A 15,859-nucleotide genomic window follows, 5' to 3' on the forward strand; every position below is an offset into this window, starting at 1 on the left:
CCTGTAATGCCTTGGTACCAGAAATCTAGCATTGTCTTTTTTTCTTCTAACACTGTTTGAATCTTCTAGCAATCAGTATTGATATTTTTGGAATTCCTCTAACAGTCTTTACTTTGTCTCTGATATGTTGCTTAATGTCCACCTAAAAATCCTTTCTTTGTGAAACTCACAATCTATTTTCCATCGTGATTTATCTCCTGCAACAATGTTATTTGCTTCCTACAATTCTTAATATAATTCACGACTCTCTTTTTGTGTAGAGTTTATATTATCATATCGCACGCTCAGAAGAGCAAATGACAGGTAATCGACCCCATGCAAGTGAAAGCTTACAACGTCTAAACTTCAGAACAGTGATTATTTTCCAATAGAAAACAATCGCTGTTCCGGAAAAAAAAAACAGTAAAACATTACTTAATGTGGGGGGCTTTGCCCCCCACACCCCCCCTACTTAAATATACCAACTCCGAGATCGCACTACAGTGCTTAAAAGGCAAAGTAGCGAAAGCGGCTAAACAAATTCTTTCCCAGGGAAAGAATTCGCTGAAAAGCCGCTTTGCTATTTTGCCTTTTCGCACTTTACTGTTCGACAAAGATACATTCGACAACCTGCATCTGCGACAGCATAATAGGGAACCTTTGCGTATATCTGTAAGACCTTTGACATTCCATGGTAATATGGACAGAGTAGCCATTATGATAGAAGGCAGTTATTCCCACCTAGTATACATGACAGTTCTTTGGCATGCATGTTTTCAGCTTTTACATTTACATGCACACACTAAAGTTTGGCAGTCTGATCTCGTGTAGTTGCTTTTTCTCATCTCTATTTCAGCCTGTGTGATATGTTTCCATGAAAATACTTAATTTTTAAGTAGATTTTCAGAACCGCATCCCCTTTTACTTTAAAAAAAAAACAGAAAAAAAACTATGCACATTTTCAAAAAAAAAAGTAAACTCTTCTAAATAGGAGCAGTTGCCCAAAATTGACAGCTGCACCCACAGGCATTACATATTCTAAAATGAAGGGTACCAATGCTAAACCACGTTAGAATATTTGTTCCCATGTACAGTATACTATCTGCCCTTTTCTAATCCCTTTCCCCTTCCAGATGTGAAAAGCAGATTGCATGCTTTTAGTAAACATAACATTTTTTTGAAGAAAGCATGTACTGGCTACTTTAAATCTTTAAACAAGTGTACTAAATTGTGCATTGTTGATTAAATGCATTTAAGTACCAAGGCTGCCTGGGTGGAACTGACTTGTGTAACTTATTCACTTACCACAATTTCAGCCTACATTTATTTATTTTTTTTTTTACTGAACTGCTTGTCAATGCATCTTTAAATGTTAATTCCCCTACATCTTACACAATTCAGTCATGATTGATTGCAGTCTCCAAGTAAAAGCAGTTGTTAATAGAAACAAACAAAAAAAAAAAAAAAAACAGCTAGCTTCCTAAAGTTTTGAACTTGCAGCTCAGTTTGACCAGTATGATTATTGTGAACTGTACTGTGTACTCACTAAAACCATCTTTTTCTATTTGGTCTAAAATTGCTGTCCTGAGTAGAATACCAGCTGTTTGATGATTAACCCTTGTAAGCAAGCATGTAAAAATCAGCCTAATTTTGAGTGTGTCTTCACTGTTGACATCTTTCCTAATAAGGCATCTTTTTCAGCAGTATCTTTCCTTTTATTGTTGCTCTAAGGATGCCTTCTGTCATTTCATTGACTGTTTTCTTATCCTGGAAATAGGGTCTTTTTCAATTTTTTTGTACCTGCACCAATAGAAGTATTATTTATAGAGATATTATTTCATGCTATGGTTTTAATTTTTTGATGAGTCATCTCTTTCCATATTTACCCTCTGCTTCTGTTCTTCCAGCCTTCCATGCTGGTGTACTGAGAAATTTGTTTCTACTGAGTACCATGTTCTTAGGATTATCATAGCTCCAGCATCGCCCATCTGTCCCAGATTCTTATTCAGGAAGCCTAATTTGTGTGCACATTTGTACTCGTTTTTTGTTCATCAGTGGCTTGTCCTCAACCAACTTTCAGTCCATCCACAGTATATTTTTAATTAACATCTTAGTCCTTTTGCCTCTCAAGTTCACCTTCTTAGTGTTCACCTTAAAAGGTCCCCTGCTTCACTGGAGGCAGTAGGATTCAGCTGTACTGTTTCCTGTTTATTGTACTTCCACAATACACACCTCAGCTCGTTTAAAGTTTGTCAGAGAATCCTCTTAATCTCTCATCAAGCATAATGTGCCCATTAACTTCCCTCATTGTGCTGCACATGTGGCCATCAGATAAGCTCTTTGACCCTGTATTTATTTGTAAAATATTTCATAGAAGTAAAATCAAAACTAGAAACAGAGCCTGGGTCATCTGGAGAACAACTAAATCCCCACTTGACCATCTAAAATATCGTCAACTCGGGAATGATACAAAAAAATCTATTTTACTGGATAAAAAAAGGTAGATGTCATAGATGGCCATCAATGTCTGTCTGTTTGTGCTTGCCAAGAACCTTTGTTAGGATTTGTAGCTTGTGACATCAGTACATGTTTATCCTTGGAGAAGTCTAGGTATAAAGCAGCTGTTGTGACATATGATGATCTTCCTTAACTTTCAAAACTGGAAGCCTGCAAGAAGTTCTTTCCTGGAGAGGAGGAACTATCCTACAGATAGTCACAAAATATATTGGTGTGCCACAAGGTAGCTAGAGAAGTGTAGCAGTACATGTGTGAAAGTTTAATGTTTAACAGATGAAGGTTCAAGTGGAAATTAAGGACTGATGGTGTTTCTTTAAAACATGACAGGCTAACGAAAGTCTAGAGTAAGGGAATAAAAGTGCCAAGATGGGCTGGGAAAATAGTTATGACTCCCAACAGCAAAATAATGCCTCAAAGGACTAGAGTCACAAGGTCATACAGATGCATCTTATCTAAGTATACCATCTGTATGTTAAATATTCCTTTTCCTTGCTGCATACAACTGTGTTATTGTTGGTTAAACTGTATCCATTGAAACTGGCAGTCTAGGATATTAAAAGCAAAATGAGCTGACCACAAAACTGGTAGTTGTGATTGATGTTAGCTGCAGAATAAGTCATGGTTGGTGGACTGCAGAGTGTCACCAGAAAGGGTCAGTGAACTTGCAGGAACAACCTGATGTTAATAAATGGAAGAAGCTACTTTTGTAATACAAGTTTGAATAATGTAGCAGGTAGCTTATTTAAAATATTTGATAGGAGGCATAGACTAGACTTAGTTACTGAAAAAAATGTTTTAAATGCTACATTTGAGCAGATAGCTCTGAATTGTAGGGTGATAAAGTTCAGAGTCTAATGACCCAGAAGACATGAGTTTGATTAGCCAGTCAGGCATGGGAGGAGTTGGCCAAGTAGGGTTGGGGGTAAGTGGCTAGGATCCTCTTTGATGGGGAGTGGGAAGGAAAACAGTTGGGCTTGTTGCTGTCCTGAGAGCATGGTTTACTGCACAGATCAACAGCAGTATTTGTATAAAATTAGGGATGCACCTTAAAGCATACACTGAAGCCAGTATTATGGGTTCCCCTTTGGGTCTTTGTTGGGATGCAGGCATAGGACATGAGATACTTCTCCCATGACTGCTTGGATGATCCCCCCCCCCCTTTAAAGGTCTTACAGGGAGAAAGGAGTGATCAGAAGTACTGTTGCCTTGGGGGATGAATGTGCTTGAGGAGGAAGGGAACAGTGGATGTTCTTCATGTTTCACTGTTGCAGTCATCACACTTGGGTTATCTGCCTGCAGGTAGCCCTCAGTCGGCCCGAATACCAGAGACTTAGTATTTCTGAGTCGGATGCTGTTGCTCCAGTACTGACGTTATGTCATCAGGGATATACAAACAGGCAGCCTACACCATTACATCAGTCTTTCTTGCTGAGGACCCCAAAGCAGAAGCAGTTCGCAAGTGCCTGTTGGCCGCTACCTGAATTTTGGTTTACAAATTGAATAATCTTAAAGTCTTCTAAAGCTAAGTAACCTGTTGGGGATCCTTTTTTCTTGCTCTAACTGATGTGGGAAAAAGTTAACAATTGTCTTGCCTATGGAAAGCAAATACCTCACAGAGATTTTCATTCTTACTGCATCACTTGTTTAGGCCCAGACCACAAAGTACCTCACTGTCAGTTTTGTGCCTTGTTTAACACCCGAACCATTAGTCGTCGGGCTCTCTTTGTCACTTTCTTTTGCTCTTCATCTATGTATTCTGAAATGGCTTCGGTAAGCCATCCGACAACCGATATTTTGAAAAAATGTAAGGATAAAGACAGAGACAGACTGCATAGGTCCAAAGCTGCTGCTGATGCTTCCGTTAAGCTAGTTGCCAGTCTGCTGGTACTCAGTGAGGTGCTTTCGCAGCCCCTGATGCTCGATTCAGTGGATCCGCAGGCCTCTACCAAGACCCATTCGGAGTCCGGTATGCTGCGAGACTCTTCTTCGACTACGGAATCTGCGGATGTCTCTACCTTGCATGGGTCCGGAGCCGCTGTGCAGGCACCAGCTTCTGAGGCAGTTCTTCACTCAACCGATGTTCGGCTCAGACAACTTTTTTTAATCAAAACTACCGAATTTCTTAGGCCCAGAGTACGCACTACTCCTAGAAAACCGACGACCAAAGTGCATGCACCTGCTCCCGTGCCACAAAAACAAATGCTTAGAATGGCAGAAGATCTTATTACGCTGATTAGGGGAAGTCGGCCTTCCCCTGTTAAGAGAAAGAGACCAGCCCCCTGCAGCTTCTACAGACCAGGAGTCCGATGACTCTGAGATTTCTGATTATGAAGACATGTCCTTATCTGCTTATGATGATTCAGATGCAGAGGAATCCATTCCCTCTGCCTCCCCTCTAGAGGATTTTTCTTTTGTTGAAACCTTGCATACCTTAAGAGAGCATTTCCACTGGGAATGCCAAGACTATCCTCAGTCCAAAAAACAGACTCAGAGAATTCCTAGAGTTGCCTCAGCACAGGCCTTTAGAAATACCCCCTGACCTGGATGTTGATGATGATGTTTTTATGGAATCCAGTCTTACTCCTCACACTTTGCCTCCTGCCCGTAGGAAACCAGACAGGTACTACAGAGTACCTGACACTCACAAATTTCTTTTCAAAAATCCTACTGCTGACCCAGAGATCATTTCCCAGGGGCTTAAAGGTGTCGAGGCTTCTGCAGCCAAGAATCCCACCCCTTCCAGAACTTTGGACAGATGGGGTAAGAAGGTATATACATCTGCAACTCTTGGTGTTAGGGCATTTAATTGTCATTTTCACATGCTGAAGTTCCAGCAGCATATTATGGAACTTATTAAACAACCTTTACAGACTGTGCAGAAAATAAAGAATTGCAGGAGCTTATGCACTCCGCAAGCTAAGTCAGTAAGCATACTTTGCAGTGTGGCTTTGATGCCCTAGAAGCATCTTGCCGGGCAGCAGTCACTGGATCTGTACCGAGAAGACATGCTTGGCTCAAGGAGCAGACCTTGCCTGACCATGTCAAATCAAAGTTACTAGACGCTCCTTTGAACAAGTACAGATTGTCACTAAAGCAGAAGAGGGTCTTAAAAAGATGGAAGAAAAAGCCAAGTCTATGCAGACTGTTACAGAATTCTTACAAGTGCAACCCCCTAGATTCAGTAGGTATTGCCCTTCCAGCCCCCTCCAAGCCTTCTCAAACCAGACCCAGGGGAAACGGACCACTCAGACTACAGTCTCAGGGTATGCAGAGATCTAAGCAATGGAGTGCCCCCACCCCAAAACCAGGGAGTGGTAAGCCACCTCCTTACAGAAAAAACTTAGTGACTTATTTACTCCACTCACCAGCCCTGCCCAATTGCTTGTGCCCCTAATAGGAAAACTTGCCCTTCATGCAAAAAATTGGATGTCCATCACACAGGACCGGTGGGTCCTCAATGTTGTATCCCAGGGGTACAAATTTAATTTCCATTCACTGCCAACCCCAAGCGGGTTTCCAGACCTTCCTCCAAACCAGTGGGCAAAGGTTCAAAGCCAAGTAGCTTCTCTGCTCAATATCAGAGCTATTCATCCGGTTCCAGTAGAACAGAGAGGGGTCAAGGATTCTACTCCAGACTCTTCCTGGTACCCAGGAAAGAGGGCTGTTGGCGCCCAATCCTGGATCTTTCAATTCTCAACACCTTCCTGGTGGTACCAAAATTCAAAATGCTTAGCCTGCAACAGCTTCTTCCTATGCTAGCCAAGGATGCTTGGTTAGTCACCCTAGACTTAACATCCCCACAAGGGAGTCATGCAGGAAGTATTTACATTTCAGGGCAGCATCTGTGCATTATCAGTTCTCTGCACTTCCCTTTGGCTTATCTACTGCTCCCAGAGTTTTCACAAAATGCCTGGCTCCAGCCATTGCATACTGCAGGCAGAGAACTATCCAAATTTTCTCGTACTTGGATGGCTGACTGATGCAGATGGGCAGTCAGGAATTGCTGTTGCAGCACCTGACATTTGTGAATCACCTTCTCACTTCATTGGGGTACACCATCAACGAAAAAAAATCAAAACTGGTACCCAGTAAAAAGATTGTATTCCTGGGAGCAAGCTTGGACACAACATCCCAGGTGGCATTCCTCACTTCAGAAAAACAAGTCTGACAGCCTACTTTAAATAAATGGCCACCAGAACCCAGCTATCCGCAAGAAAAGTACTGCAGTCCATAGGGTCATGGCCTCATGTATACTGCTAATTCCATATGCAAGACTGCATATGAGGAAATTCCAGTGGTACTTAAAAAGTCATTGGTGCCAACATTCTCAGGACCTGGAAGCAGTCATTCCTATCATGCCCTGTCTAAGGACAGAGTTCCTTTGGTGGGCAGAAGCATGCTACCACAACAAGGTACTGCCCTTTTCTCAACCCCAAGCCGCCCAGACCCTAACCACAGACTCCTCAGACTATGCCTGGGCAGCACACATGGATGGCAGATGCATTCAGGGCCACTGGAGCCCAAGTCAGATTCATCTGCACATCAACCAAAAAGAGATGCTAGCTGTGCAGAACACCCTGACAGCTTTCATATCCCTACCCTTTCTAGTAGAACTGCTAATAAAAACAGACAACACCACAGTTATGTGGTACGTCAACAAGCAGGGAAGAACTCCTCCTGACTACTCTGCAGGTTAGCCATGGCCCTGTGGCATATGGCCTTGGACATGCAAGTCCATCTGCAAGCTCAGTTCCTGCCAGGCAAACATAACTCACTGGCAGATGACACGAGTGGCAATTGGAGCTCAGCACCTTTAACCGTTTGATTCAGAAATGGGGACCCCAGAGGTGGATCTCTTTGCCTCCCCCTACAGCCACCAGCTCAGCAAATTTTGCACAAGGAATCCTCACAGCAGGGCCTAAAAAGTGGATGCCCTATCTTATCAGTGGGTAAATCTCTCAATATATGCCTTTCTCCCTCTGCCCCTTCTCTCAAGAGTATTATTACTCAAGATAAGACGAGACAGACCAAGGACAATTCTGATTGCCCCGGACTGGCCACGCCAGCACTGGTACCTACTCCTGTGCAGCCTGTCACCGGTGCCACCATGACACCTACACCAGAACCCAGCCCTGCTCTCTCAGCAGGAGGTACAGATTTTGCATCCACAACTGCAAACAATAAATCTTGCAGCCTGGCTTATTCCTTGAATTCTCCCCCAGCAACCCTAAGCACGCAGCTGCTGGACATCATTTTTGAAGCCAGAAGACCCAGTACAAGAAAATCCTATGCTGATAAGTGGAAAAGGTTCTGCTCCTGGATTCTGTCTAAAGGAGAGGACACAACTCTGCCCTCCCTGCCTCTAATCCTGGATTACTTAGCAGATCTACAGCACAAAGGCCTGTCCTTCTCCACCATGAAGATACATACCTCAGCCTTTTCGGCTCATTACAACACTGAGCCACCTCTGTTATCGCACCCTCTTAGCAAACAGTTCCTGAGAGGGGTAAACAACGTAAGGCCACCAAGGAAAGCACCCACCCCTTCTTTGGACCTTAACTTTGTACTGGAAAAGCTCACGCTTCCCCCCTTTGAACCTGCTGCATCAGCAGACTTAAAATTCCTCTCTTGGAAAACAACCTTGCTTCTGGCCATCACTTCAGCTAGAAAAGTGTCTGAGCTACAAGCACTTATAGCTGTGGAACCCTTCATTATTTTCCATGCTGACAGAGTTTCCCTTAGGACTAACCCTTCCTTCATGCCTAAAGTGGTGTCCAGTGCGGCTCTCAACCAATCCATCCATTTGCCAACTTTCTTACCTAATCCTGAGAATAAAGGGGAAAGGATCCTGCACTCATTGGACGTGCAAAGACCGCTCAGATTCTTCCTTGATAGGACTAAGCCCTTCAGAAAATCTGACCAGTTACTAGTCAGCTTTGCAACAGGGGTAGAGGGCAAGGCCATTTCAAAACAAACAAAATTCCAAATGGATAGCACACTACATCCATATTTGCTACAAGCACCATGGGAAAACAACCCCTCAGGAGGTCAGAACACATTCCACTAGGGCAACGTCTACCTCTACAGCATTTCTCAGGGGAGTCCCTACTGGGGACATCCTGGAAGCTGCTACCTGGAGTTCAGTACACACCTTCACCAAGCATTACCACCTGCCTATCTTTTCCAAATCCAGGGCAGGTTTCGCAACAGCAGTCCTGCAAGGCATACTAGCCAGCCCTAACTTTTCTTGACTGCCTCCACCCTTCTTCATCTTTGGGAATCCACCCAAGTGTGATGATTGCAACAGTGAAACACGAAGCACATAGTACAGTTGTGTACATTTACCATAAATGTAGATGTTCACTGTTGCAGTCCTGGTTTCCCTCACTCCAGCCCCCTGTTTTTTCTTTCTCTCTCTCCTTATTACTCACCCCTTTCAGGGAGTATTGGTCTTGGTATTTACTTTTTACTGGTGGTGTTTTCCCCACCATAACTTCGCTCCCTATTTGGGAGGCTCCTGACATTTGGGGCAAGAAAAACTGATGTAATGGCATTGGCTGCCTGTTTTTGTACCCCTGACGACCTGATGTCAGTATTGGAGCGACAGGATCCGGCGCAGAAATACTAAGTCTCTGGTATTCGGGCCGACTGAGTGCTACCTGCAGTCAGATAACCCAAGTGTGATGACTGCAACAGTGAATACACTCGAAAATCTACATTTATGGTAAGTGTTCACAAATGTACTTTGTCAGGCTTAGGAGAAGGATGTAAAACTAATATTTGAGCATTTATAGATTGCTTTATGCATTTAGGAATGCAGAATCCATATCTAGTGCAGAACTGTTGTGGAGTTCTTCAGAAGAGTAAGCTGCCTTTATGAGCTTTGTGAGGTTGTGCTTTGGTGTTTAAATTGTCAGTGTTTTTGGATGAGGATGAAGAACGCAGTGTTCTTTAACATTGCATTTACCTATTTCATCATAAAGAAGTCAGTAAATGCAAATGTCTTCTGCCATTATTCATTTAGCAGTACTGTATATGTACAGCAAAGGTTTTGGGTTGAGGTAGCCTATAATCCTGTCAGTAGAGCTCCCTCTGCTAATAAAATGTCCTTTGAGCATCTTAATATTATGGAACTGGCTGTGAATCCGCTGTTGAATAACAATGTAATTCTACAACAAATAGGAGAAATAGGTATAGATGAAGAATGTCTGTGCTTTATTACTAAATACCAGGAGCTGGAAAATAAACTGTTTAAATATAAAAGGCTGCAGTGGCAGCGTTTCCATCTGGAGGCATCCCTTGAGCATAAAGTTGTTCCAAGAGGACTCAGGATCCTTAACATGCTGACGTACGGCAATTTATATCTGGATCTACTTTCACAATGGCAGTCTTTTAATTTGCAAGCTAGCTCAGGATATCTACAGTTGCTCATAGAATTCTTTCTTCCTGAAGAGAAAGAGTTGCAGAAGCAAATTGTCAGACTACAGAATTAAATATTTGACACCTTTTTAGCGGAAATTATTTGACACAAAATGGATACTTCGCATGATAATATACTGTCATACGAGAAGAGGCTGCAGTTTACTAAAACTAAAAATCTGCAGCATGATATTAAGGACTTTTTAAGTGGTAATGTTTTCATTTGGAGTAAGAGTAATTCTACTATGGCAAAGAATATGGAAGGCTTTCAGCAGTCCCTAGAACCCTGTTTTGGTTCAGCCAATGACATCATGGCATCGGACATACTACCAGTAGTGGAGACGGCAATAGGTATGCCTGTAATACAATCTGCACTGTCAACCGGAAGTGAATCTGAGCCGTTACAGCAGCATGGAGATGGAACGCCAATGCAGCAAGCGCATAAGAAAAGTAAGTCTCCTTCTGGGGACAATGGGAACTCCTCTGAGCATGTTTCTTCAATTATTGGGCTAAAACCACTACCTTCGACATCTTTTCAGCTGCAGACCCCTTTTACCTTCAGAAAAAGATTGTGAAGCCGAGGGAGAAAGGGGTACCTGCAGCGTTTACCAAGTACTACAGAGAATGGGAACTTCATGGGGCCACGCAAATGGAGGTAAATAATTTGGTTATTAATATCTCCTCAGTGGAATTAAATGAAGCACAGCTAACTCTCTTGAATAAGGGCCTCTCTTTCATTCCAGCCAGAGAGGCCGCTTTAACAGATGTTTTAACTGAATCAAGACTCTTTGGTAGAACTTTGACATTGAAAGCAATGTTTAAAGATACTAGTAGTAACCATTTGGACTGTTTTAAGAAACCTAGTACATTTATTCCACCACCTAATGCAAGAATAGAAACGTTTGTTGAGTTGCGTGAAAAGCAGCTAAGGGATGAGTTTGAATGTAAGAATAAGAGCAGGTTTCATAACTTGACTAAAAAAGAGCATATTGCCTTAACTGAACTGAGAGACACGAAATCTATACAGATTAGACCGGCAGACAAAGGAGGTGAAATAGTGATCTTGGATAGGGACTTGTATGTAGAACAAACTGGTAAATTAAAGGTGATGAGACTACATATGCTTGTATTACCAAGCCCATAGTTAATGGGATTATAGAAAAAATATACTTTTTTATATTTGACTTGTTAATGACTGGTATGATCGATGAGAAACTGTTTCAGTATTTTGAAGTTAAGCAACCCCTTGTACCAATTATCTATGGCTTACCCAAGGTACACAAAAACCTACCGCTCCCACCCATGCATCTGATAGTGTGTGGGAAAGGTTGGGTGACTGAGCCACTTTCGATTTTTATTGAAAAAAAAACTGCATCCCTTACTTGATACATGTGAGATGGTTTTGAAAGACACTAGTAGCTTTTTGCAGAAGTTATGTGGCCACTTCCAACCTGGATACTGAATATCTCCTAGTGACGATGGACATAAAATCACTTTTTACAGTGATTCCGAATCAGTGGGGCATAGAAAATATCAGGAAGTTTGTGTACCAATTGCTCTTTTTCCACTGCTAAAATTGAATTATTGTATGCACTATTAGAACTTGTCTTGGAGAACAATGTGTTCCTGTTTGAAGAACAATTTTCTAAACAGAAGGTTGGCGTAGCAATGGGCACAACCTGTGCCAACAGCTAAGCCAACCTGGTAGCCGATGGCTTTTCTGATCATATTTTGTGGTATTCTAGATTTGTGGACAATGTCTTTCTGCTATGGAAAGGGACAGCAGATTGTCTGGCAGATTTTATAGATTGCTTGCAACAATCATCTGTTTTTTTTTAAGGTTTACGTATACATTTTCATGTGATGAAATTGAATTTCTTGACGTCAAGGTCAAGAAAGCAGAACTATCACATATGGTCACAACTATTTATAGGAAACCTACTAGGAAAAATAACATGTTGCATAAAAGCAGTATGCATCCGAGACATGTCACTTGAAATGTCATTAATGTGCACGTATGTAGAACTATGAGGCTTCATAATGATGAACTACTGGTAGCAGCATCAGAGTCCCTACAAATGGAGTTTCTTAACAGAGGGTATAAAGAAGCAGATCTCAATGAGTGTATTAAAGAAGCCTTTAAAGAGAGAGGGTAAATGTGTAGACCCTATTTTGCAGATAGAGCTATTACCAGAACCACTACAGTTAAAGATAGACAAGAGGTGATTAGATTTCCTCTAACATACTCTTCAGATGTACAGGGTGTCTGTGACATTATTAAGAGGAATTGGGCTTTACTTGGCACCATGGATGAACTAAAAGATAAAGACAGTCCCACAACAAGTCACTGAAAAGACTCTTGTGCTATAATACGTCTCTCTTTAGTAAGGAGAAGATATCATATATGAAAGGGACTTTTCAGTGTAGAAATTGTACCGCATGTAAGTTCATTCATACGGGTTGCAAATATGTACATCCTGGTATGGATTTTAAATTGGAGACAAATTTTTATGCTGATTGCAGGACATCTAATATAGCTTACTTTAGTTATTGTATTAAATGTCATGCTTTTTATGTTGGGATGAGCAATAGACAGCTAAAAGATAGAATTTTAGAACATCAGAGAAACATCAGAAGTAGGAAAGAAACCAGTGCCCTGGCTAAGCACGCCATTAATTATGGGATGAATCATCATTTTAGATTCTTGGTGCTTGAGATCATTTCAGAGAGTTTGGGGGGAGCATTAGGAACTGGACTGAATCCGCTGAACAGAAGTGGATTCGATCTTTAAATGCTGATAATGCACCTGGTTTAAATGAGGTAGTCTCTATTAAACCTTTTTTGAAAGGCAGACCCTTGAAACATTGACACTGGTGTATAGGTTTGTGTTTTTATGTACTGGCACTTTAACCATTATATGCTTAATTGATGTGCTGATTGTTTTATTGATATGCTATATAAATGACTCTGGTGTTCTTTAGTATTAATTTCCTGCCTCTAGCCTACAATCTCTGTGACCTTCTCTATTCTTACCTAACTAACAACCACAGTAAACAAGTGCTAAATCCTCCATACTTTCCTTACCTCTGAGCTCACCTACCTAACCACTGATTGTTCTTCACAGTCTTGCCTTCTTCCTTCTCCTTGGGTCTGCCCGTTCCGTTCGCCCTGTGGGCTCACTCCGCTCCCCTACCCTATCCCCAGTGCTCCTACCCTTATCCTACCCATTAGTCCCCACCCCCCTGTATTGCCCAATCCACTCTCATCACTAACCCATCCTCTCCCATCCTCCAATACTCTCACTCCACCCATCTCTAATCCTTAATGCTCTAGAAAAACTTCCACAATCCGCCCTCCTACACTTTCAACAAGTATCCTAATACATTGTCAACACCTAACCCACAACTATGCCATCATACCTACACCACACCATGTCTCTTCAAACCATTCTCATGCCTTCCCTTAGCCTACTACTCCTAATACCTCTTTACCATGCCACCTCCTATTCCTCTTGCAAACTACCCCCTTCTTTCCTAACCCCTCCTCCCCTCACCATCACTCCTGACACAAATCACAACACTGCCATATCTCATTTCCACACTACATCCTCCTCCCTAATGCTTCCAAAACCCACTTCACTGCTTTAAACTTAAACTCCTACCTAGCTCAATAAAGCATCATCTTCCCAAAGTACTATCGTACCTCCCACCAAACACCATGAGCAAATCCAAACCCCTGCTATCTTTCCCATTTAATTTCCTATGCCTAGCAAGAGACATACACCCCAACCCAGGACCTAGTACCAGGAGTAATCCATCTCCCCCCATTAACACCCATACTGCCAGCCCCAAATACCTGAAGATCTTGACCATTAATACCCAGAGCTTAAGAAACAAATTATCCCACTTCCATGCTTGGCTATCCCAAACCTAACCTGACATAGCAGCAGTCTCAGAGACATGGCTAAAACCCCATATTTTAGACTCTGAAATACTACCCCCAGGGTTTCAAGTACTTAGGCAAGACCACCTAAAAAGAAGGGTGGAGGAGTAGCCTTAATCTACTCTAGCCTACTCTCTATCACTCCCTACCAAAACTCTATTCCACAGTTTAACAAAGCTGAACTAGTCATAGGAAATCTCAAACTAAATGACCAGGTAAGCATTTGCATTATAGCGCTCTATACCCCCCCTGGAAACAACATTAATACACTTGAGAAAATCCTTCTATGGTCCTCATATAATATCATGCTTGAGACATGTATCCTAGGAGATGTGAACATTGACTGGAATAAAATTACTGCCAATAACCCCACCATTTCAATCAATGTATGTAGTTTTACTCAACTCAAAAATGCTATAACCAGACCTAATAAAAATAACCCCCCAGGCTCCATACTGGACTGCATCCTTGTCTCCCACCCTAACAAAATCTTCCTTGCTGGCACCTTACCAGACTCCATCAGTGATTACTTACCAGCCTGCATCCATAGATCAACACCCTCCCCTCCACATCCTCACCAATATATCCATATTCGGAATCTCCACAACTTTAACCCCACAACTTTTTCCAGTTCTCTTAGACTGATAAACTGGAACACCCTAAAAATGCTACCTGTGGATAGTGCTGTTGAATTCTTCAACTCTACCTTCTTAGACACTCTTAACTCCCAAGCCCCACCAAGAATAAAACACATAAAAACCAATTCTGCCCCTTGGCTTAGTAAAGATACCAAAACACTTATGCAACAAAGGGACAAGACCTGGAAACGTATCATCATGATAGGCACCCTAACACCCTTCTTAAATACAAACAACTCAGTAACTTAGCAAAAATACTTATCATACAAGACAAAAATGCATATTATATCAAACTCCAGTCTAACCACTCCTCTAACCCCAAACAATTCTGGAAATCCAGCAACTCACTTCTCAACCCAGGCACAAAAAACAACCCCTGCCCTGACACTAGTAAATCTGACCAAGAAATAGCCACTCTGTTCAACTCCTTCTTTACTAACTCTATAGCTGAACTCACTAAAACATTCCCAAGCAACAGCAGGTTCCCTCAAGTCAGACCCTCTGCTCAACCTTCCACCCCAAATACACCTCCCATATTTCACCTCAAACCTATCCCCACCTCTTATTTAAAAAAAACTTCTCTCTAAGCTTAAACCCTGCTCCAGTGCTCCTGACAATATCCCCTCACTCTTTTTAAAAATAGCAGCAGACAGCCTTGCAATTCCCATTAGCATACTCATCAACAGATCCTTACATGAATCTTATGTCCCCAAACTGTGGCATGCAGCCTTTATCCTTCCCCGCCATAAAGGAGGCAAACATAATAACATCTCCAATTTCTGACCCATAGCAGTCCTCTCCCCTATTTCAAAAATTCTTGAAAAATGCATCCACCTCTAGCTCATGCCATTCATTACACATAACCAACTCCTCACCCCAACACAACATGGGTTCTGTCCTGGCCATAGCACAATAACAGCTCTTTTCTCCTTTCTAGACATCATTAACCATGCCCGAGACTCCGGAGAACTCGTATCCACAGTCCTCCTTGACCTCTCCAAGGCCTTTGACGCAGTCTCCCATTCCCACCTTCTTCACCACCTTTCCAATCTTAACCTCTCACAAAACACCATTACCTGGTTATCAGCTACCTGTCCAACAGTTCTCAGGCAGTAAAATGGAAGACTGGCACCTCCGCCTTCCTTCCCACCCCAACCGGAGTACCCCAGGGATCCATTCTTGGCCCTATGCTGTTCAATATCATCATTAATGATTTCCATGCAGCCATTCCTAACACCAAGATAGTACAATATGCAGACAACTCAATGTTAGTTTGCTCTGCATCAAACCTCCCAGAGCTGCAAACAAAAACTCCGACTGCCTTCTCAACTACAGAGAACTGGATGCTCCAAAATCGCCTCTCT

At 42.2% G+C, this 15,859-nt stretch overlaps 1 protein-coding gene across 1 annotated transcript in view; it reads left to right on the top strand.

Moving 5' to 3' along the window:
• ERC1 (ELKS/RAB6-interacting/CAST family member 1) overlaps positions 1-15,859 on the top strand; it is a 3,640,161-nt gene that overhangs the window by 773,741 nt on the left and 2,850,561 nt on the right. The window contains exon 11 of the mRNA XM_044087500.1: positions 10,101-10,125. Coding sequence (XP_043943435.1) covers positions 10,101-10,125 — 25 coding nt within the window. The remainder of the gene's footprint in view (positions 1-10,100; positions 10,126-15,859) is intronic.

Source organism: Protopterus annectens, chromosome 11.part0 (genome assembly GCF_019279795.1).
Source record: "Protopterus annectens isolate FY-2018-M chromosome 11.part0, PAN1.0, whole genome shotgun sequence".
Lineage (NCBI taxonomy): Eukaryota > Metazoa > Chordata > Ceratodontiformes > Protopteridae > Protopterus > Protopterus annectens.